The sequence below is a fragment of the Halichoerus grypus genome, chromosome 1, assembly GCF_964656455.1.
Source record: "Halichoerus grypus chromosome 1, mHalGry1.hap1.1, whole genome shotgun sequence".
NCBI classification, from domain to species: Eukaryota; Metazoa; Chordata; class Mammalia; order Carnivora; family Phocidae; genus Halichoerus; species Halichoerus grypus.
The window spans coordinates 4,960,656-4,985,397 of record NC_135712.1 but is presented as its reverse complement, the minus strand read 5'-3'; the positions used below and the strand labels follow the sequence as shown (position 1 = coordinate 4,985,397).

The 24,742-nt window shown below is 47.3% G+C and overlaps 1 protein-coding gene across 3 annotated transcripts in view; it reads right to left on the bottom strand.

Annotated features, from left to right (window-relative positions):
- Positions 1-22,592, bottom strand: part of DSCAM (DS cell adhesion molecule) — a 784,307-nt gene extending 761,715 nt beyond the window's left edge. For all 3 annotated transcript variants that reach the window (XM_078071697.1, XM_078071718.1, XM_078071731.1), the window contains exon 1: positions 22,489-22,592. In XM_078071697.1, the coding sequence (XP_077927823.1) occupies positions 22,489-22,531 (43 nt within the window). In that variant the 5' untranslated portion in view covers positions 22,532-22,592. The remainder of the gene's footprint in view (positions 1-22,488) is intronic.
- Positions 22,593-24,742: the final 2,150 nt, after the last annotated feature.

The following is a 24,742-nucleotide window of genomic DNA, read 5'->3' as shown; positions in this document are numbered from 1 at the left end:
CACACTCACACACACACACACACACCATTGCTGCCAAAGCCCAGCCCAACCTCAAATTGCTGTCCATCCCTGATCCATGCCCCATGGGATTCGGCTAAAGCTGTTCTTCTTCCATGAAGCCTTCCCTGATTTCACCTCACAAAGCGTGCTCCCTCATCTTTCTTAAATATAATCCCTTTTCAGAACCATCAGCAACTCATTTTTAAATCTAACTAAATTAGATTACCCAGTTTATCTTCTTATCAGTCTATGATGCCTCAGTTTTAAAAAGATCTTGTTTCCTTATTTACATATCATGATTTTCCAATGAAATGACCAATTCTTCAAGGGCAGAAATCTTCTTTCTACTTTTCTTCTCTTATTCCATACTCCCAATGGGCATAAGATATGCACAGTAAATATTTTCTGGTTAATTAAAAAATCCTTTCCTAAGAAAACCCACTGGTGAGTTTATGTTGGTTTCATGATCAGCCATTACTAACATTAGTAACCTCCAGTTACCAATGATCAGTCCCTTGAGCTAATCACAATTCAGCATGAATCATATATACATATGATTTTCAGTTTTGAAAACTGAGTTTTTCAATTTTCAGTTTTGAAAGCACAACTCTTTATCAGTAAATACAAAAGCAAAGGAGTTTTTTATAAATGGATTGTAAGAAATACTGCTTAATCTAAGGGCACCTAGAGTGTGTGTGACTTGAATGTGAACACATGTGGAAGGCAAGGAGAGAAAGGAAGAGAGGAAAGGAGCTGACAAAAGAGATAAATCATAAAAGATACCCTGGAAGTCAACAACAAGAAATGAGACCAAGAATGTGGATTATGAACCGAGCCGTAAATTATTTTGAGGTTGAAGTTATACTAAGTTGAATTCTGCTGGATCTAAATTTGACTTGTTTAAGAAGGGAGAGACTTCAGGAAACTCACAACATGGAATAAAATTTTTAACTTACAATTTTTAACCATACCATAGATTTCTGTGGAGCACAGTACACAAATACAAGAAAATGGATGTTTGGGTGCCGACATTCCAAACTGGTGCCTCTTACGGTTAATCTAGTTAGGGTATACGACAGAAATTATAAATCTTCATGCCTCCGCTTGACCCTTCCTTTTCTGGCGACTACAGAACCCAAACAGGTTCACACGAAAGGGAACCAAAATGTAGCTCAATTATCTACAATTAATAGATGGTGGTGCCACCACGAGACTGCAACCCAAACTCACGGTCAATGTTAAGCTTTCATACGCTTTACCTTCAGGAGAAATGTGAGAACTAAAAGAAATGAAGATTGCGGGTTTTCCACTGGTTCGAGTTCATTAGTTCCTGTCTCAGGGTGGGCCCCTGCCCTGTACAAATTGCTGTCCAGTTTCCAGGCTCTCTCAGGTTGTAACTAAATCACAGAGTGGCTCTCGTCGGGCGCTATAAAAGCCCACCAATGACATACAGTTCTCAGGCAGGCAAATTCCATACAATACCCCCCACCAAAAAAAAAAAATTTCAAGGGAAGGAGTCTGGGCAGTAATGATTGTACAAGGTTGCAAACTTGTTCGTTATTCATGCCTTCAGTTTCCCAGTGACTCCACATAGTGAGATGGTCCCTGGGGATAATCTAGACCCCCCCCCCCACTTTACCAGTAGTCACGCTTAGATTCTCACCACCGAATTCCCTGTTCAGCCCACCTCCCCCTCCGGCAGCACCCCGCCACCCACCACTGTCCCAGTGGCAGACTGTCCCCTTCCTGCGCCACCAACACAACTCTGCTTGGCCACCCTTCCCCCAAGGTTCTCGGCAACGCTTTCCTGGGCACTCCAGGCAAAACACGGCACTAACCACTCATGTGACTTAGATTATGATTTTAACACAAAAGCCTTAAATACAAATTGAATTTGAATTTGAATTCCAATTCTCTGCATTCTGCTCCCTGTCCCATTTTAGATGTATCTTCCCCTCGGACGTTGCACAGAAGCTGAATGGAGTTCCTGCCTCCCCCTCCACATCTGGAACTTTCCTGCTTTCCCCCTTTGCTCCTGCCATCTCTTTGCCGCCCACCTTGTCCAGTGAAAATATGCACCTCCTTCAAAGCCAAGTCCTGAAACCTCCTTCTCCTTGAAGCACTTGTTAAACAGTCTAATCAGAAGTTGTTTCTGCCTCTGTAAACTGCAGAACCTGCTCCGTGTGTCCAACAGAACGAGCATTACCACACCCAGCCCCTTCTGCAGTTGTGAGTTTTCCTCTCTTCCCTGGGATTTTGCCACGACCTCTAGAAGACCTACAAAAATGTTCTTCTTTCTTGCACTGTCCTCAGTCTAGTGACAACGATTTTTTTAATTAAGGTATTTTTTTTTATTGTTATGTCTCTGAGAATGGGTCAGAGTTGAAATCGTAGGACATGATGCTTGCTGACCTCTCTATCAATATGCATGTCCAAATCTTCTACAGGAAGAAGCTCCTAGTATGCAGAGAGATACTGTCACTCCATCGGGAAAAAACAGAATAGAATTAAAGAGAGCAATGACATCGAGCCCCTAAGAGTTATAGCCCTGTAACGAACATTCATTGACTTATTCATTCAATCGGCAAATACTTGCTGGGCACCTGCAGCGTTCAGGAACTCTCCTGGGGCCCAAGACACAGAGGTGAGTACAGCAGACAAGGTCCCTGCTTCCCCGGTTGGAGGGGAGAGATAATGGACAAATAACCACATTATTGCAGGCACCCATAACTGCTCTGAGGAAACACAGGGTGAGACAAAGAGGGGCAGAGTTACCAAGAAGGCCACTTCAGATCGTATGATCATGGGAGGCCCCTCTTAGGAGATGGTATCTGGGCAGAGAACTGAATGAAGTGAAAAAGCAGACAGTGCAAAGTTCCAGGGTAGAGCATCCCAGGAAGAAAGGGCAGGGAGTGGAAAGCTGAGTTGCTGAGCATGTACAAGTTGAGCATGTTGGAGCGACACCCAGAAGTCTGGTGTGGCTGAAGAGGAGACGGCATAGTGTGGCCAGCCTGAGCCAGGTCCTGGAGGCCCTTCAGGTTACAGGAAGGAATGTCGGGCTTACGTTAGGGGTGACTGAAGTGGATGTGGAAGAAACGGTCATATTCTGAAAGTTGAGTCACTGGGACCTGCTGGTGGTGTGCATGAGTCGGGAAGGAAAGAGGGCCGTCAAGAGTGTCTCCAAGGCTCTGTCCTGAGCGGTGGATGAACAGCAACACCCAACGTGGATGACAAAGACCTGGGACGGGAGCAGATGTGTTAGGAGCTCTGTGTTAGGTCAGAGTGTGAGATGTCTACAGGGCTTCTAAGGGGAGATGTTGAGTCGGCAGAGGGTTGGAGGGTCTGAGTGGTGGCTCAGAGGGGAAGCTGTGGATGGAGATATGCACGTGGACATCATCAGCATACAGATGGGATTTCATGCCTCAGCCTAAATTAAATCACAGAAAGAGTAAGTAGAGATGGCAGGGGGAGGGGAAGTCTGTGCACTGAGCCCTGGGGTACTGAGCCCTGGAGTACTGGAGAAGAGACTCCAGGAAGACAACAGGAAGGAGAAATCAGAGAGGCAGAAGACAAGCCTACAGAGTATGAGACCCAAGATCCCAGGGAAAGTGACCTGCTGTGTCAAAAGTGAGGATCTCACAAGATGAAGACTAGAAACATGGGGGTCGTCTGTGACACCGACCAGCAGTGTGAGTGGATCTGGACAGAAGACACGGACAAGAGTGTGTCTGAGAGACTTAGGGGAGCACAGACAGCCCCCCTCAAAGCGTGTGCAGACTGACGGCCTGTCCCTTGTCTGCAGGGAGGCGACTGCAAACGTTGAGGGGCCACCGCACTGGAGCACGTGATCCACGGCCTCTGTTCTCAGCCCCCGGGGTACAGAGCACCCCACGTACTGTGAGACTCACGTGCCGAGTGGTGCTCGACGTGGACTGGGGGGCCACACGCCGATCTGCAGCGCATGGACCCTGAACACGAGTCCTCACCTCAGCCGCGCGAGAAGTACTGCCATGCGCCACTCTTACGGGGAGCTTTGCCCTAAATGGTGTCAGAGAAAGGAGGTGGGTGAGGGGAGCGCTGAGAAGAACCGGGTTCGTCTGGTAGCGTGTTCTGCGCGTGAGCATGTGCTATAGGCTGGTGCATTTACGTGTTAGCACGTTCTGCATGTTAGTGCATTCCACACGTCAGTGTCTTGCATGATCATGTGCTCTGCATTGATGGGACAGAGAACGTCGGGTAGTATGTGACCCGGAAGACAGGGAAGCCGGGACATGCCTGAGAGTGAGAGCACAGATGTGAGGCCAAAGTCCTTGAGTGGGTGGGAGGCAGTGCAGTTCCGGATACGGAAGGACACCCCAGCCTTTGAGGGGAAATGAGGCAGGTGCTTCTAGAGTCAGGGGTGGAAGGTGCTGTACACGGGTGTTGTGGTGCAGGGCCTTAAATTAACGTTAGGGTCACGTGTTGCCTCCACACCTGGTAAAAGCAGAAGGGCTACAAATGGCCAGGTCACTAGTCCTCCTTTCTCACTCTGCTCCCACAGACAGACCCCCAGCCTAATCAGCCTCCCCGTCGGGGACCAGGCACAGTCCCCGCTCACCCTTGAGTGCTGGTGTCAGTTGCCTGCCGGCCTGTGGGCCTGTGCAGTTACTCCTACAAGCCAACCACGTCCTCTGTGTGAACCGAGGGGCACTCACGCTCAACAATGCAAAGCCTCCTCTGTGGTTCACTCTGTTCCCGAGTGTGGCCTTGCCCCGTGTGGACGTCTCCATCCCGTGGGCCAGGAGCATACATGACTAAAATCTGGCTGTCGACCTCCTCTGTTCAGGGTCCAGAGTCAGGGTCCCGTCATCCCCATAACTGAGTCCCTCCCTCACTACTGGGGCGAAGGGAAACTATCATACCAGGGCAAGACACGACGCCATGATAAACTGGGGGTAGGGGAGGGGATATTCCAAGCAGTTCACTGCTTCTAGGTTCTCGGTGAAAGAATGGAGGGCGTTTGAGGTTCGCGGAGGAAGGAGAAGGTGGAAAAGCGTCTTCCCACAGAAACAGGAAGCAACAGTCGGTCAAGTGGGACCGAGGACAGATGTAAGGGCCCACTTGAGGTCTGTGGCCATAACTTCAGACCTATCAGAACAGCAGTGCGTGTCTCCCCAGGCCAGCTCAGCTGCTCCAGTGTGGCAGCATCGAGGCTGGGTTGGGTTTAATCAGGTGTACCCTAAAGTCTAAAGTCTCTGAGACAAGGGGAGCTCAGGGTAGGCCTGGGCATCCAGGTGAAAGGGATCAGAGGGAACGCTGTTAGAGCGAAAACAGCAACGCCAACTGTCAGGTGATGCACCAGACAAGGCTTCGGGCACAGTCCTCTGAAATCTGGAGGGTTTAGTTTTCAATCCAAACACCATGGGAATAGATACGGAAAAGCTACAAGCTGGGAAGTGGGGGTGACTGGCACTCGGTAGCACGGGACAGGCCGTGTGGGCCTGGCGATCCTTCGCCAGCTGAGCATCCTAGCTCAGGAAAGAGCTGAGATCCTAGAAATGTTGTGATTGGAACAAACAGACCCTGAAAGTCCCAAACTATACCCACACTGCCACGTTTTCCCAGCATCTTCCTCCAAGAAAACTTAAGAAAGCCATCTAGCCCATCCCAACCCTCCGGCATAACCCATATTTCCAGGTTTCCAGATAAATATCGCCACTTCAACTGCTGTGTGCGTTCAAGAGCCAGCCCAAATATCGGGAGCTCGTTAATGGACAAGTATGGGCAGGTAGTCAACAGAGGCATTCTGGAATTAGATTGCCCGGGTTCAAATCCTGCCTTCACTGCTAGCTGGATATATGACTTTCACAAAGCCTCTTCACCTTTCCAAGAGGTGATGCACTTTGATTCCTCCCAAGGATAAAATGAGGCATAATATGAGGAAGTATCTCAAAGATTTGAGTGAAGATTAAATGAGATGATATAATTAAGCACTCAGTGCGGCACCTGGAGCATGGTCAGTGTTCTGTAAGTATTAGCAATCACTAGGGCACCTGGGTGGCTCAGTCGTTAAGCGTCTGCCTTCGGCTCAGGTCATAATCCCAGGGTCCTGGGATCGAGCCCCACATTGGGCTCCCTGCTCAGCAGAGAGCCTGCTTCTCCTTCTTCCACTTCCCCTGCTTGTGTTCCTGCTCTCGCTCTCTCTCTCTGTCAAATAAATAAGTCTTTAAAAAAAAGTATTAGCAATTATTATAAATAGGTTTGGTCAGCACACCACACAACAGTGACCCCACAGGCATACCCCCAATATCTTCTCATCTCTGTGGTCAGGTCTTCTATGGGATCAGAACTCAAGGTTTGCGAGGTGGCTGAGTGGATAGAAATGCAGGCAAACTTTGTGACAGGAGTCCAGCTGGGGGATCCAGGCCTTGACTCCATTAGCACGTCCCACCAATGAGCCTCAAGCGGAGTATGCACCTCCTACCAATGAACCCCAAGCAGTGACCCCAAGAGGCTACCCAGTCAAGAAACAGCTCCACCAGCCAAGGGAAACATGGGTCATTCAAGCTCTGAGCACTGACATGGCTGGGCTATTTTCATCATATCTGGGCACTGGAGCTTCCTACGCTCCTCAGAAGGCTAATATGTCCTGTATGAGAAACTGGTTCGAATGTTATGTAAGCACCGAACAGTAAGAATGCTGCCACATCATGGCAGGTGTATTCACAGGCATGCACACACATACATTATCCTTACTTGCTGCAAGTGGGAATGTCTAGGTAGTATTTTCTCAACTCTTCGGGATACTTGTCCCATGGACAAGCCAGTAAAATAATTAAGCTTGTGTGCACAAAACTAATTTGTGTCTTTTTTTCCTAACACCCTAGTTGATGCTAAACACACACCTGGTTACCAGTCTTCAATTACCAGCTTCAAAAACTAGTTTTATGACCTGTGAGAACTGACGGTCTGCTCAAGACAAATGAACTGTAATGTACTTAAAAACAGACACACAATTTAAACTTGGGGGCTGGGGAAGGTCCCACCACGTGACACGAACAGAATATAAATGTCACTCTTAAGCACACCAACGACAGAACATGATGCCACAAAATAGCTCCACCACTGAAGTGGATAAAAGTTAATTAACCTGTCCCTTACCTGCCTAACTTAGCACAAGTGCATAAACCATGGCTGACAAGGAAAAGTAAATGAATTTTCCCCATTTATACGCTCATTCTTCAGAAATGATATTTCAATTTCTCAAAACAAGTTTCTATGGCTCAACTTTTAAAGGAAATTTAAGGGCGCCTGGGTGGCTCAGTTGGTTAAGCGACTGCCTTCGGCTCAGGTCATGATCCTGGAGTCCCGGGATCGAGTCCCGCATTGGGCTCCCTGCTTGGCGGGGAGTCTGCTTCTCCCTCTGACCCTCCTCCCTCTCATGCTCCCTGTCTCTCATTCTCGCTCTCTCTCAAATAAATGAATAAAATCTTTAAAAAAAAAAAAATAAAGGAAATTTAACATCATCATTTTCAAAGTTTAAAAAAAAAGTCAAACAAGTCAATATGGCTTTGTTTGGAGGATCTGGGGATGCTCACAATGCAGAGATAACAGGGACCTGGAATCAACAGGCCCCGTCTGACCAGAGTCCATGTCCAACATCTGCAAACCCTGGTCTCTTAGTCTACAAAACTGATGCTGGAAGTACTTTCTCATTGGACCGCATGAGGGTGCATGGAGGCCGGACAGCGGTGTGGGTCTGCACTCAGACCTGGGCTCAGGGCCAGTTTTTTTTTTTTTCTTCCAGGCCCATTTCTGCCATTTGTCAGCTATGGAACACACAGCACAAAGTCTAACCCCACCTTACCGTGGTAATGGTGGTGAGAATGCCTCCCTCCCAGCTTCGGGCATTATAGGCACTACCATAAACTCTTAAAGTTGCACCTCGCATCTTAGCAATACGTAATGCCTGTGATTGCCATTGACATCATCATCACTCATTACTAAGAAACACAAGTGCGCGTAAGACAGTGAGCCAAGTGCCTACATGCTTTAGATGCTCAGTAAGTGTGAGTTTCCTCTTACTTTCGTTTTTATATGGGAAGAATTACAAGTAGAATTTCATTCTTCAAAGAAAATCAAAAGATTATAATCTGTTACAAATGATATTGAACATGGGGCACCTGGGTGGCTCAGTCGGTTAAGCACCCGACTCTTGATTTTTGCTCAGGTCATGATCTCAGGGTTGTGAGATGGAGCCCTGCATGGGGCTCCACACTCATCGGGGAGTCTGCTTGAGATTCTCCCTCTCCCTCTGCCCCTCCCCAACTCATGCTAAATAAATAAATAAATAAAATCCGTTAAAAAATGATATTGCACACTTCTCAAATAGGGGAGATGTGAAAATCTAAGCAGGTATTTAGTCCCTATACTGTCATTAATTCTGTGGTCCCAGCATTTCTCAGGATGAGGTATGTGGGACGGATGATAAATGTATCACCTTCTGGCCTGTTCTTAAATGCAAATGTCGCAAGTTCCAGCCAGACCCAAACTCGCACACATTCTATAGAAAAAAATACATATCCTAAATAGTGATGTTTCTAGTAAATGGACAACCCCCACTACAAAAACGTAAAGGGAGAAGAAAGGGACAGGGTGTAAAGAAAAGTCCCACCACCGCCATGCTCCTGGAACCACAAGGTGAGCCATGGCAACCTCCCGTCCTGAACGTGGCATCCGTTCACACTCTTTCCAACTCAGCTCAAGTTTCTCCTATGAGGGCATTTCATAAGCATTCATTCAACACACCTCCAAGCCACCTAGATGAAAGTTCTGGGCGTGGAAAAGCAGACAGTGATGAGCACCGGCACCTTAAGCCATATTATTAAAAACTAAAACACACAAAAACAAAATGGTGGAACGCTATTTTCAGGAAATACACACTTGAAATAAACACAGAGAACACGGCTCCATGACCAGCCACACACAGGGAGTTCACGCTCACATGACCCCCAGACTGGGAGGAAGGCAGCAGGGAAGGTGCCTTCCAGAGCCAAAGGCCGAGCTGGTGGCCTTGGGAGCTTCACAGCCTCCTCCGGGCAGGCGGGGGCGCTCCCTGCCCTCCCAGCACTTCTCCGCATCCCATGTCTTCAAATAATTGGTGCTTCCTAACTAGGGTTTCCATGTTTCCCAGAGGGCTCTGCAGCCCAGCCTCTGCCTGGAAGAACAGGTTACAGAAATATCCCCTCTCCCTGCTACCGTGCAACAAAGGACTTGCAGTGCTTTGAAAACAGAAATCCACATCTTCAGGAAGAGCAGGCCTCCGTCAGCCAGCAGAACAGGGTGCTTCGGGCACAGGGTAACCAGGCGAGAGAAATGCATTCCGAGCACTTTGCACGCAGGATTAATCGAATTATAATTTAATCATCTGATCAAACACTAATTAGCATAATCACTTGAGGGGAAAAAGGGCTGGAGGAACACCTCGACACTCCTGTTCTTAGTGACTCGGCTGGAAAGGGGATATGGATTTGGTTTACTTTTTATGCTGGGGAGGGTATGTGTTCTGGTAAGCGCTGTGAATTGTGCAAGACTGTTGAATCTCAGATCTGTACCTCTGAAACAAATAATGCAATATATGTTAAGAAAGAAAAAAAGAAGAAGAAGAATGTAGCAGGAGGGGAAGAATGAAGGGGGGGAAATCAGAGGGGGAGAAGAACCATGAGAGACGATGGACTCTGAAAAACAAACTGAGGGTTCTAGAGGGGAGGAGGGTGGGAGGATGGGTTAGCCTGGTGATGGGTATTGAGGAGGGCACGTTCTGCATGGAGCACTGGGTGTTATGCACAAACAATGAATCATGGAACACTATATCTAAAACTAATGATGTAATGTATGGGGATTAACATAACAATAAAAAAAAATTAAAAAAAAAAAAGCAGATAGTAAATAAAGCTTAATCAATAACAAGTATCAGCAGCGATGAGTTTGCTAGCCCAGGAATTATAACTGAGATTCAGAACAGCTTCCTTCTTGCTGTCTCTCCAGGGCCACTACGGCATCCACAGAGAAAAACAAACCTGATATTCTGGTGTAGGAACTAAGCCCCACACTATTTAACTTAGGGTTGCTCAACCTCTGCAAGACCGACATTTTGGACCAGATAATTATTTATCACAGTGGGGGAGGGGTGCCCTTCCTGAGCTTTGTGGGACATTGAGCAACATCCATGGCCTCCAGGGCCAGTGGCATCCCCTCCCCCAAGAGAACTGTGACAACTGAAAATGTCTCCAGATATGGCCCATTGTCACCTGGCGGGGGGGCGGTGAAATTGCCCCTGGTTAGAACCACTGATTTCACGGAAGGCCACAATTTGTCAAGATCATACTCCTTTTCAAAATGATCAAATCATAAAAGGGCAGGGGGGAGAGGGAGGCTTTTATTTCCATCTGCCTAAAATAATAGCTCCACGGAGTTTACCTCCTGTCTCGTGGCTCTGTTTAGAGCTTCCCAAGAACCCAGAATGCCCATGCCTGGATCCTCTAGAAGAATATTTAAATACCAGCCTACCCCCATGCAAAGATCTCTAGACTTGCATGGGCACCCCTGAGTGGGTCACCCACAGGCTGAAAGGACCCTGTCCCTTGCTTCTAGACTTCAGCTAAGGGATCACTGCAGGTGCCTCCAACCTGCCCATGTGAGAGAAACCCCCTGCAAAATCAGTAAAAGCCAGCAGAGGCTCTGGACCCTGGGGCAATATGGCTCTCTTCCCATAATCTCATGTGTGCACAGAGATTCGGATATTTGCTTCAGTTTCCAAGGAGAGAGACAGGAAGGTGAAAATAATGACAAGGGACTAAGCCGAAAGCCTCTCTGGTCCCTGCAAATCCATCTCCACTGCAGGGGGCTCCCTGCCCGGCCCTAAGCAGCTGGGCCATTAGACATCCCGGCCCTAATGATGCTCATGCTTGCAGAGGGAGGCAGATACTAGGAACCGAAGGGGAAAACACTCCACACTTACTACAGCATGTAATAAATATTTTCTACGGGTTAAGGTGATTTACTCTAATAATAAATCTGAGTCACACAACCTCTCATTTGTATTTCTTCTAGGGAAAGTGTTTAACCATTTACAATGACTCGTGAGTCTCTTGCAGGTCATTAAACTTGATGATGGAAATATTTATGCCCTTCCCACGGGGGAGAGATCAAAAGAGAGTGACCTGCGCCAGTACAAAATTTTAAAGAGAACAGTCCGTACAAACTGCGGCGGTTTTGAGAACTCCAGATCAGAGAGGGACTAGGAGCTATTTTAGACGAGATCTTCTTCTGCGAACTCCCTCGGCAGAGCTGCTGACTTCCTAGCACAATGCCCCCCTTTTAAGGGAACGTAGGAGTAGGAGCCTATTGTTGCAAAGAAACGGGGTCTCCCCTAATTCCTGTAGTTCTGAGTAAGCAGAAATCACATTTCTTCAGCCTGTGATGTCTTTCATACCATTTTCTTCTAAAGCTAAATATCAAAACAGCCGCTCTAAAAAGATAATCTCTGCAGTGAATCACAATAAAATCGCCAAAGCATTATAACATCAAACTTGTTTAAGATGCCTAGGAGGGAAAGTTATTTTTAATATTATCTAAAATAAGATCTCAGGACACAAAAGGATATTTTTTAAGGCTCTGAATTTAGGCCTCTCTCCAGCACACATTCAAGTCTATTTTAGTTCAAAAATCAAGGACACGGTGTTTTGAAAGGATTATTCTGCCACTAGTAATTGTCCTCAATTTTATCATACATGTGACAAGGTCTAAAAATGCATATATGTCCTGATGCGCCATTTTCTCTTTTTGTGACAACTTGGCATGACAGCGCATGCTTCATATGATAAATACGGCCAATTTGGGGTCATCTGCCTCAAAGAAGGAGGCAGAGACCAAGAAAACCCAAAAGAGCAAATGATCCCCAAGTGGTTTTATCTGACTTTGGAAGGAGCTTGAGCACCGATATTTGAATGAAGGCATATGTCATATTCCCAGGTTGGCACCAAAGCAAAACTTCAAGCTGCAAACAGATCCATTTTCCTGTCCTGTCTCAATCTGCCCTAGCTCATCTCTCAAGACTGCTCAGTACAATCACCCACTCGATTTCACACTATTGGCTTCCTGCTTGGAGCAATGGGACTACATGTAGGTTTCAAAGGGTTTCTCTGCTAGGACTCCAACTGCTAGCAAGGAAGGGGTCAATGTGAGGGAAAAAAAAGGGAACCAGGTCCAAAAGCAAAGCACATGCTAGCAATAAGCCAGAACATCCAAGAAACTCTGACAATAAGAAAAAATGGCATGCATATACATGCACACACACACACACACACATATATATATATATATATATATATATATATATATGTTTAGATGCAAATGATTCCCAAGCTACTAGCAGCCAAATTAGAAGTGCCCCTGATGGGGTCATACCTCTCCCTATTCAGGGTCTTCCCTGTTTCCAGCTTTTACCACCATCTCTCCCCCAACCTGCCCAAATTGATACAATAGTCAATGACTACCTAGCCTCACATATGTTAATCCCTGCCAATAAATCATTACTCAATACAGAGTTCACCAAGAATTGAAGTCCACTTTAAACTTCACTGGGTTGGCTTTCTAGCCAGTGTCTGGCCCTCTACGTCCAGCGAGGGCCAGGAAGCCCCTTTCCAAGTGTGTGTGTTTCCAGAGGTGGCTTATGGGCCACCTGGATCAGAAAAATAAGGCCGTTTCCTAAACCATGCATCCCCCAGAGCTGCAGAACCAGACTTTCTGGTGGTCAGAGCTGGGAAATATATAAACTATTAGCTGAGTCTTCTGCACGAAGTTGGGGGCCTATGGGGGTGGGGAAAATGATGGCAAAGGTACACGTTGGAAGGAGACCTGAGGAACTTTTTCCAGCTATAGCCCATTCCCAAAATGGTGCCGGCCTTAGAATCTCCAATACGAGACTCTTGAGGGGAACAACTCTCCAGGAAATTTCCTTAGCTTCTTCTTCCCTGCCCCAGCCCATATGGGCATTGAGAACCAGTGGCCTTGATCCATAGCTGAGAAGGTCCAGACGGAGGCACATTACTAGAACAGGGCCCACGGTGGAGGCAGCCTGCCTCCTCCTTCCTCCCGTCTGTTCCTGTTACCCTGACATGGGGCTGGGGCAGCTCCTTTCTCCATATTTTTGGTCTTCCCGTAACCTTTACTCCCACTGCCTCCAAGCACCCGATGCCACCAAAGCCCACAGCATATTGTCCTACTCCCATCATCAGCGATGGGGCAAAAGGGAGAATGAGGGGTCTCTTGTGACCATAAATAACAAGGGGGGTGGTTGGGGCTGGTGACATGAGATGCCACAAGACACAGACGAACCACTGATCAAAGGAATTGCCCAAGACAAATACCAATATCACGTGTAGGTCAGAATTTTTCCTCCCAGCTTTCTATGTAAATATCCATCAGGTCTATTGTAAAACGGTAGCCACCAAAGATTTAACAGGTATTGATTTGGCGAGTCATAATACACACGTATCTGGTAATTAACCATCCCACTTGCTTTCTACACTCATGTCAAGGTACCACACAGGAACTGCTAACTTAGGTTTCACCAACCTAAATAATTTATGAAAGAATAATTCTTTTCTTAGAGAGCATTTCACATTTGGTATGCATTTCTTGTTCACTGGCCATCAGATAGGCAAGTGACTACCCTTTGCAGGAACGGCAATGACCAGCTCCAGGATGGGTGACAAATTACCCATGGAGCCCCATCTACGGTATCAAGTTGCCCAAGCTGGAGTCGGGGTCTTCAGCTCACCCCTGAAGTCTCCCATGTAATACTACAAAGCATTGTTATTTCTACCCGGGCAGCTACAAATCAGTTATTAAAAATGCTCTACAGCCAATATTAAGAAATAAACACTGTAATTAAGCAGGCTGGGATTTGGGGTTTCTGGTGTCCTGTGGGAACCCAAGATCAAATCAGGCCACAGTGGAGAGAAGAGATGAATCTCGGGTCTCTCTAATGAGAAAATATATTTACTCATAAGTTTCCACAGCGTAACTCAGGTCCTTTATGTAGAAAAAAAAGGGGGAATAAAATTTAAAAACACACAGAACTGCAATGGTTCTAATTATCTTCAGACTTTGTTTCTGTCTTAGGACATAATCACAGAAATCTTGCCATCACCCCGAAGTTCAATCAGTGAGTGAGGAACCAGAGATTTCATGAGGAATGTCAATGTTTTACTCAATATTAGGAAAAGGTGTGAATGGTGAGGGTCTCCACTGCCGTCGGCCATTTCACACAGCCCAGCTCCTCAGCGTGTGGCGCAGGCCACCTCGGCAAGCATCCTGCCTCCTGGGGGTTCTAGTCCCAGCTGAACGTGATCCTCATGGAGGTCCCCTGAGGATGCAGAGGGCACCTGGGGACCCTGAGGTCATCACGATCTGCACTGAGAGTGTTATCACCACTGTAGCTTTTGCAGAAATATCCAGTAATTTGAGAGTTCAGGTATCTAGAAAAAAGAACTCTAAACTTTCACTGTATTTGTGCACAGCAGACAATAAGAATTGTTTAAATTCTGTGTAAAATGAAGCTTAAAACTATTTCCTGGTTCCTCATTTCAATATTAAAAGAGGCAAGGCTCGGGACACCTGGATGGCTCAGTCACTTAAGCGTTCAGGTCATGATCCCAGGGTCCTGGGATCGAATCCCACATCGGGCTTCTTGCTCAGTGGGGAGACTGCTTCGACCTCTGCCTACCACTTCCCTTGCTTGTGCTCTCTCTCTTTCTGATAAATAAATAAATAAAATCTTTAAAAGACAAAATAAAAGAGGCAAGGCTCACATCAGTCAAAATCGGTAATTAAAATAGTTCACATCTCCTTCTACCACCTCAGCAAAAATGCACATTCCACAGTCTGGAGAGGTTGGCCACAAAATGGCCCATTTTACAGATGCTTCTTCACAAGACAAAAGACAAATGCTTTTCAGAGCGTCCGCGCTCAGGGGTAGGTCAGGATGTGGCTTTTGTTCACATCTCCCACCTGTAAACCAGCAGTATTTCCATACAAATTCAAACGTTCTACTCTTAGTAGAAAATAAGGCCCACTTGAGACTAGTAAAACCAAAGTGTTACAAGGAACAGATGCAGTGTTAGGAAGGAAGACGTGTTCATTGTTAAGAGCAGGTGTGTTCTCTTTTCTTTGTCCGGTAACATTTATGTCAATCAAGCAGCTTGTGGTGACTTGGCCTGCCCATCTGGCCTGCCCATTTAGGAGAGCGGATAGAACAAGTTAAATCTCCAGACTTGAGTTGCCGATTAACGTGGAGGAACCTGTGATCATCACAAGAGCCTAAATTTGAACCCTGCTCTCAGTAATCACTCTGGTACAAACGTGCCCGCGGATTCGGCGGTCCTACTTTCTGTGGCTGACCTGCAAAAGAGGCGATGCGCACTGCCCAGCGAGGATCTGTGCCCACGCAGCACGCTCCACACTCTCCCTGCACTCCCCTCTTCAGACCTACCCAGGCCCAGTTTCCGACAATATATACACTGGCTCCCCACCCCACCTCCGAGTCAGACACAGACTTAAACCCAGGGAGCATTTCTAGAACAATCTGCAGTGTCCAAAGCGATTTCTCAGGACCTCAGCAAGGGTTGGCATGCCTTTTTGGTCTCCTGCAAAAATTCTCTATGGTGCCGGGAAGTTAGGGGAAGCCGGCATTCGGTATGGAGGTGATCTCTCGCATTTTCCATTCTTTCTTTCACTGTCTCAACCACTGCATTTAAAAACGGTGTTCTATAAATAGGACTGCTTGCTCACTCTTAAATCTTACTCACTGTTGTCTGCGTAAAAATAACTTAAATAGGGATGCGGGCAAGATTTATTAATCTCTGTCATGCTGTCTCTCTGTGCAGGAGCCCCTTCCTTCCTCTTATCTCGACAAATATCTCATCAACCCCATTCCTCCCGTCTCGGCTAAACCAGGATATATATTTACATATTTCCAGGGAGCTTAAAGACCAAAAATTCACCCAGCCAAATGACTTTTTTTAAAAATACCGTAATCATTGATCAACACAGAACAAATACAGATCACCAAGTATCAAAAGATAGTAAATAATGTAAATTATGACACCTAATCTGATAAGTCGAAATTTCAGTAATGAATAAAACTTACTCCTTTCATGTTACTTTGATGAAGGAACTAACTTTTACATTTGGTTCTGCTGCAAAACGAGCAAAAAGAGATAACGCTGAGAAACTCATAAATCAATGGGATACTTAAGAAAAAAAAATAGTAATGTGATTTTTTTTTAAGACAATTAAGGCCTAAGAAACCGAGCTTTGTTTTGATGTCCCTGGTGGCTCTTTGATGAAGAAATGGATTCCCAAGAATCCCGAGGGAAACCTCTGTGTCGATTTCATGTTTATGACTGGTTTTCAGAATGCAGCAGGGCGGTAAACATTGTATAGGATTTCTGAATCGTGCACTTAGCTGCATATACTTGAGAACAAGGGGGTTGGTGTATTTATGGACTTACTTTCTGTGACATTTGACCCAATCCACATCAGGAAGAGCACCTAAAGCAACTGCATCACCATAATGTTCCTGTGATGGGGACCCAGCGCTGATTCCAAATGTGAATCCATTTTGGAAAAGACAGAAAAATGCCCCAGGAGCATTTCTAGCAAATAAACGCTTCTAAAGCCCTCAGGTCCTTGGCAGGAGCCAAGGAATCCACACAGTTGCTTATGTTCCTTTCTCACCATGGTTCGAGACTGGGGCCCAGAAGGAGCAAAGGAAAGGTGAAGTGGGGGCAGGAGAGAGGTGGGAGAGAGGAGGGGAAGGTGAGGAAGGGAGGAGGGCTCTGTCCGTCATCTGTCCCTTCGTTCACTCAGTCTGCCAACACCCATCTCCACCTACTCCATGCATGCGCTCTGCACAGTGGATCTAAACTGTGGACCTTACCTTCTAGAGAGGGGGACAGTCACTAGCCAAATAAGCACCAAAGAAATAAACAGCTATGGACTGCCCTAGACACTGTCGAGAGCATGGCCAAGGTCCTATGAAAGAGGATAATGCAGGGACCTAATCTGGGGTCTCTGAATCCAGCCCTGCCCAGCATCCTGACCAGAAGCTATCCAACCTCTGAGCCAGACACCAGTCATCTATCTGCCCCGTGGTACTTCCCTCCTGCCCCCTTGGTGGATGGTGTCACCTGCAGAAGGCATCCTGTGGCCTGCACCCTGCGAATCCAGAACTGGGTGCGTGTCGGGCTCCTGGAATCTTCCATTCCCACCGTGTTATCTTAACCCATAAATTCAGGGAGGGAAATGCAACTTTGAATTTTCTCCTATCTTCCACACATTAAAAAGAACACAAATGTGGGGGGGGAGGGACATAGAAGATGGGAATTCCTGTGCCCAGTTCTCTGGGAGGTGAAGAGTTAACACGGGCCCAGGTGAACAGGTGCTGCCCAATTTGCCTGGGGGAGCGGGGAGGGGGCTCCTGGCCACAGAGCCCTGCGTGGCAGCGAGACAGACGGACTGCAGAGGCTCGGGAGCGGCAGCATCACCCCTGCCACCATCAGCAGGAGGAGAAGCAAGCAGCGCCTCCTGGAATGACATTGGAAGGTCAGCCAATCAGGCGCGGGGCTGCTCCTGGAGCTGCCACCTCCAAGAGGAGACGCACACGCCTGGGCCCGGCTCCCCCGCCAGTTTGGAAGGGGCTATGCAAATGCAACCTTCCTTTCTATGCACCTTCTAGGTTTCAAAACAGTGCTGCCAACGGGGTCCTCCTTTGTAAAATCGGAAACAAAGACGCCCGGACGCTGCCTCCCCGGCACGGCTTCGCGCTGCTCCTGGACAAGTGCACCGAGCCACGGGCCCTGGGGCTGGAGAGATCGCGGGGAGGAGAGCCTCCGAGCCCCGATCGCCGCACATGCAGTGCTGCCCCGGAGGCGGCGGGTCTGCCTGCTCTGCTGAGGAAGGCTGGCTGCACCCGTCTTGTGAGGTTTGCCGCCCACTAGTGTCCTATGGCAGGGACACAATTGACATGCAGGTAGCAGCCCCTCTCCGTCTCCTAGGCCGGCCGGCCCTCGGCCACCAAGAGCCAGCGTGCACTTCCGCCCAGCAGCCAAGAAAATGCCCAGACGCGGCCGTCTGCACGAGAACGCCCCGGGGCCCTGCCTGCTTTCCCGGCTGCACCCAACACACGGGCAAACCAAGAAAATGCTACTGGACGCCCTGCCTAAGCGAACCCTGAACGAATCGTCTCCACCGCCTGTCAGTTGCTGAGGAGGCAGTTCACAGTCTCACCCCGACAATCCAGCTAATTTTGTGAAATTTGGATGCCATCGATTTTGTAAATGCATCCACTGAGAAATGCATCCTTTAATTTTTCAAACATAAATATCTAGTCTCCTGCAGTGTTCATAGGTCTCTCCTTAGAAAATGACCTTCTCCATCTCTCTCTCTCTCTCTTTCTCTCTCCCTCTTCTTTCTCTCTCTCCCTCTCTTAGCCCAAAATTTTAGATCAAGTTTCAATGCACACTGCATGAGTCCCTTCAGGAAATCCTCATTGCCTCTCATCTCAGACACATCAATGATAAAACACTTTGATAGCTACGTGGAGGTCCAGGAATTAGGGATTTAGATTGGCAATTTTTTTTGGTCAAAATTATTTCCCCTACCAGCATGCTGTATATTGTCCCCGTTCTGCCCAGTGGGTCCCTGATTGCCCGAGGCAGCAGTGAACTGTGATCATGCTAAAGTGGCATCCAGGAGGGAGTCAAGAAGTAGAGAAGGATGGGTTGGCATTTATTAAAGGTCTGCGTGGCATTTTGTTTTCCTACAGAGGGCATCTGGCAGGAGCACACAGCTTAAGGGACCTAGAAATTTCAGGTGAGCTCTGAAATTCTGAGATAGAATTTGAATCTGCTTAATAAAAACACGGGAGGGTGGTGAGGGCAGGAGGCCCTGAAATTATTCACCTAATGACACTGTTTACTTGCGTGTATTTACATGAATAAAATAAAAGTCATTTTCAAAGCCCTCAAGGCGCATTTGTACAAAGGTCTACTCCTAAATTTAAATTAAAATGTCCAGTTTGCAGTATGTAATATCCTGTCAAGATGAACTGGTGAGGCCCGCAAGGGGCTGACACCCCACCTCCACTCTGATGAATACCTGTCTCTCTTCCACCCCCCACCTTCTCTAATCTCCACGCGCTTCTTGAAAACAGCAAAAGCAGCAAACGTCAAGAGTCCGTGGGTCAAGAAAAGACGTCAGGGACACGTGTGTACATCCAAAGAGACGCAGAGATACTGGCAAAAATGTATTCTATGTAATAAATATGCTTATTGTTCCTCAGTCTGCTTATCCAGAGGCCTGTCTATGCTTTTAACAAGAATCTTACACTAGAATGTGCTCAGTGGGGTTAAAACCACAAGAAATTGTGCTTAAACACAATGCAGCATGATCCTGTCCTAAAGGGACATCCAGGGACGTGTGTGTGGATGTGTGTCTGCACATTCATGGACCCCGATTCCTTGCACTATAACCGAAGGTCTCCCGTGAGTATTTCCAGAACACTGCAGAACAAGTTGACTGCTTTAAACATGATGACAGCACCTGATCAGGTGAGGTAATTCATTCAAGGGTTTAACCCATGGAGGGACTGCTCACTCACTTCTGTCACCCAAAACCCTGTCTGCAGCCTGTCCAGCAACCATGCTTTTATTAAGCAATAAATGTACATCCCATTACATCAGTAGGAAAAATGCTGTTGCCTACTGTGAAAATGCAGATGCCCAAGGGGGGGTTCTTATTTTGTTAGCACCCCCCAAAATATCAAACCGCATAACCTGTTACAAACAGATTTCTTTAAAATCATGTCAGACATTTTGCTGTTTGAGGCCTAGCGGTAATCAGCTTAAGTATTAGAATTCATAGATCTTTTATCACACACATTCAGGAATTTTTCAAAATTAAGGTAGACTAAACTACGATAGTTGTTGAAAAAAATTTTTTCTTTTTTTTTTTTTTCCAAGTCTCATTCAGATAGGTAAGAACCATCTGATTTCACATTTTTGAATGTGGTCCTATGAACAGACAGCATTCCAAATTGGACCCTTAGTCTATTTTCACCTGACCATATATTTTATGATCCTTTGCACGGTAGGCATTGAATATCATTCATTGAGAAACTCTTTAAAGCTGATTCCCCGCCCCCTACCCCAAAATGAAAGAGCCCAGAGCTCTACAGTCGGGCCTTTCTTTTTTTAATTTTTTTTAATGCTTGGTCATATAAAGAGAGGGCCATTTTTATATAAGAGAGTTCCATAGCCTTCTGATAGATAGCATCAGGCCACATAATACAGCCACGTAAAATATTCATTTGCATGTGCAGCCTTGTATTATGACCTCTACCTGTGTTCATTACAGTCCTAATAATGGTAATTATCAATCAACTTTAAAGGTCTTGAAAAAGATGTAAGAAGATAATGCTCAAAAAAAAAAAAAAGAGAGAGAGAATGCTCATACATATGCACATAGTCTTTGCATATATTTTCCATGTAGAATATTTGAGGTTTTACACAATTTTCTCACTCTCTATGATTCTCTTGTGATTCTTTTAGTATGAAAATTAATGTTTTAAAAAGTCACACACACTCTCAGCATCCCTGTATCAGAGACGGTACCAGAAATCCTTCCATACTATTTTTGTCACCTCTAACCATGAAACTGTAAAGTGAGAACTGATTGACTGGCACTCAGTCTTCTGTCATCCTGAAACACATACTTCCCACCAGGATGGAGATTTCACTTCCTCCTATGATCCTGGTCTTTCCGAGGAGTCCAGAGATGTACGCCCTGACAGGTGAGACAGGCCGTCAAGGCTTGGAGGCACGGGAGAGACGTATGTGATTTTTACGTTTTCTCTGAGTTTACATGAGCAGAGCAGCAGAAAGGGCCGACCTTCCTGAAGCATCACCACACATTAGCAGATCTCTCCCCCCAAGGTAAATTCCCACGAGGCTGCAGAAGAGGTAGAGTGCCCTCTGGGAAAGATGGGGTCATGTCAGAACTTGTTGCGAATCTCTCCGGCTGGGAAACCTCCAAATGAAAGTTTGAACACTTTGCTTTAGGTTATATTACAGAGCAAAGCATCATTTCCATGTTAATTTCAGGAGCGCCTTCTTTCAGCTCCATCTTTTCTTAGTCATCTTTTTTTTTTTAATTTTACAAAGTTTATACGTTTCCTCTGGCCTGTCAGTGAGATGATTCTTAGGATGCTATCTAGATAGGCAAAAAAAAAAAAAAAAAAAATGCACCCCTATGCAGCTAACACTCAGAGCTTCCCTGTGCATCTTCCAAGAAAATCTCAGAGCCTCCCCTTGGCTTCTGGCATTTTCTCACCAGGGTGAGATTTCCTCCCTCTCACCCCCACCCCCACGAGCTCTCTCTCTCCCTCTCTCCTGGATAGGGGATTCTGCTTAATGGTTTAATTTTAACTGTCAGCAAGTCATACGTTTTATGCAGATTTGTGCTCCAAAATTTGAAATGGGAATTTAAGCTGTAGCTAGCTATTCCCAGGCAATGCTAAATGATGACAATTCCCCCCCCCCCCCCCGTTCCCAAATGAGAGGAAGCCATTCATACATGTAAGTTCATATTTACGCGGTGACAGGCAACCTAAGGTGCAATCACACTTACTAATTGGGTCTGACTCAGGCAAGAGCAATAGCTTTCCAAATCCCCAGGAAGAAAGCATTTTAAAATGTAATACTGATGGGCGTGAGGAAAGGAATTCTATTTACGATATTCACTGATGTCATTTGTACAACTGTACAGGTGTTTTTAAAAATTTGTCAACATCTCAGATGATGTCATGCTTATGAGTGCATATTTTTACATAAATGACGGTGAGGAATATGTAGTACCCTGGAGGTTGGGGGAGGAAGGGGGGGAAGGACAGATCTTTCTTAAAGGCTTCATTGCTGCCGGGGATGAATTGTGGCAGATTTAAAGCACATCTTTTAAAAGCTCAAAAAGCTTTGAATGTGAAAGCAAGTGTTCTTAATTGACCCTCCACCTGCCCACACTTGGAATGTCATATCCCTTTGAGGTTATAATGTGTCAAAGTGGTGATCTTCCCGGTCTCTCCTCCTCTCGCCAAACCTGGTTTATTCTGAATGAGGTAGCTATCTAGTACCGGAGTTAGCTCGGAGCCGTCACTTTGCTAGGTAAGCTCCTTTAAATGATTACAGAGCAATTCTTCCCCCCCGGCCTCTCTACATTGCCTCCTCTCCTCCCCAAAGAAATAAAAATAATATTTTTTAAAAAGAGAAACGCATGACAATTTAAGCACAGATTGGGGGAGAAGAAGGGAAAGACTTCACCCATGCATCCAATGCCCCCACACTCCGGTCCATACAAGCAATGAAATTCACCCCAAACCGAAAGGCTCACCATTCGCGAAGCTCTGGAACAAGGAGAGAGCCAGTATCCACATGCCCCTGCTGCTCCCCGGCCTCCCGCGAGCGACGCGCCGGCCTCGCCCCCCGCGCTCCGCCCGGCTCCGCTCGCTCGCCACCTGCCCGGGGGCCGCCGCCCGCCCGCCGCCGCCGCTGCTGCCGAGCCGCCCGGGCACGCGGCGCGGCCGGGCTCCGGGGCGAGGGCTGCGCTCGCCGCGCGCTGCGCTCCTGCACGCCTGCTCCCGGGCGCCGCGCCCAACGCTGCGGCCAGAGCGGGCCGGCGGGGCTGCAGCCCAGGTGCGCCGTCAGCTCAGGGGGCCGCCGGCAGGTCGGCAGGTGGAGAGAGCCGCAGACGCGGGCGTGAGCTCATCCCGGGCACCCGGCGCCCCGAATGCGCAGCAAGCGGCCTCCCGTGCGCCAGCCCTCAGCCTCCACATCCAGGCAGCAGGCGGGCGGGCAGGCTCATCTTTCCTCTCCCGCGGCCCGAATCGCAGTGATCCGTCGCTAACCTTCCCTGCCTGGGAGGCGGGCGGGCGGGCGCGGAGCGAGCGAGCGGCGCGGAGGCGAGCGGGGACCCCCTCCCCTGCCTCTGGCCGCTGGGGCGCTCTGCAGTCTTAAAGCAGCAGCCGAGAAGTGGAGCCGGACTGGAGGCAGGACGGAGGAGAGCGCAGCCACCACACGGTCACGCACAGTCATCAGGATGCATTTCTTAGAGGCTTAAATAATCATGTCAACAGCCGATTATTTTTAGTTATTTTCTTGCAGGTTGCTAATAAGATACGGCCAGGGGTGACTATTCCGGAAGGCTGCCAGCTAAGCAGAGGTGACCATGAAATGTTAGCAGTTTTAATAAAATGTGCAGCTGGATTCAGATTTCGTATTTACTCTCATAAAAGTCCAGTTCATTTGCCTGGAGGGAAAGGCTGCCTCCAAATCCTTCCTGCTCCTATAAAGATCTCTATGGTTTCACGGGCTAATTTTTAATTATCTAAAATACACTGTCGCACACAAACACAGGCAATTGTAATTTTGCTCTCTGAATGGTGCAAAAAAAAAAAAACTGATTAAAATTGCTGATAATTTGAGTTAATTCCAAACATATAACCCCTTCCACATTACTGTGAAAAGCCAGCATGATAGTATTTCCTGAATGTTCTGTATGGTTCTTGAAGTCACAATAATATTAAAACAAAAGCTTTAAAAAGGGCATGCATCCATATTTTATCACTTTGCAAAAAAAAAGAAAAAAGCTGGAATGCACCCCAATTTAGGATCCAAGGTAGAATGCTCAGAGACAGGGCAATAAAGACTGAGGAAAGGCATTTGGGGTGGAGGAGGGTGGTCTCATGGGAAATGAGCGGACTTCCTGAGCACTGGGTGTCTTTTGCCTAGGCCCCACGTTCCCCTCCAGAGCAAAAGGGGAAATAAGCACACCTAGAACAGCTCGCAAAAGAACAGGAAAAGCAGATGGTGAAGCAGAAACAAAATGGTGCTTTACCAGAGTTGGGCACAAGATGGCCAGGCCCTGTGTAGGAGGAAGGGCCAGCTGAGCCAGTGATGCTGTGCTCGCCATTGCTCGGCAGCTGCAGGTGGTCACGTGCTGCCGCCCACTCAGGACCGCAGGCCCAGCCCTGCCCGACCACACAGCCCCGTGTCCTCTGGCTTTGCTCGTACGGGGCGCTCATGCTCTGGTCTTTCCTAAATGCAGTCCAGGAGGGCAGGTGATGGCGTGATTTCTGCTCCCACACCCAGCTCCTCCACCCATGCATTCAATTCACAAAATCTTAACTGCACACCAGCCATGCGAGAGGCTCCTCTCAGCCGTCATGGTCAGGTGCTCGAGTACCAGGGTCAGACAACTCACATCAGAGCACAATTTGGCCACTTCCTGGATGCGCAGCTTGCACCTCGTTATCCTCATAGACAGAATGAAAATGATCAAGGCTCCCCACTCATATGGTTGGGAAGATCTGATGGCAAATCCCTAGCATGTGTGGTCACTGTAATCAATTGAGGCATGGCTGTTGCTGGGTCTGGGAGCAGGGCTGGCTGCAGGATCCCATGCAAAATGAAAATGGGGAACTCCTTTCTCAGAAAGGGGAAAAGCACTCTTAAAGCTCCTAAAATATGAAACTTTGCCCTTTCATTCTCAGTCTCTCTCAACCTGTCATGGTGTTTTTTATTCCCTATCTAATGCCATGCTCCCTTGGGCATGGGAATAGTCCCTGGCAAGTGCCTGGGACTCAGTG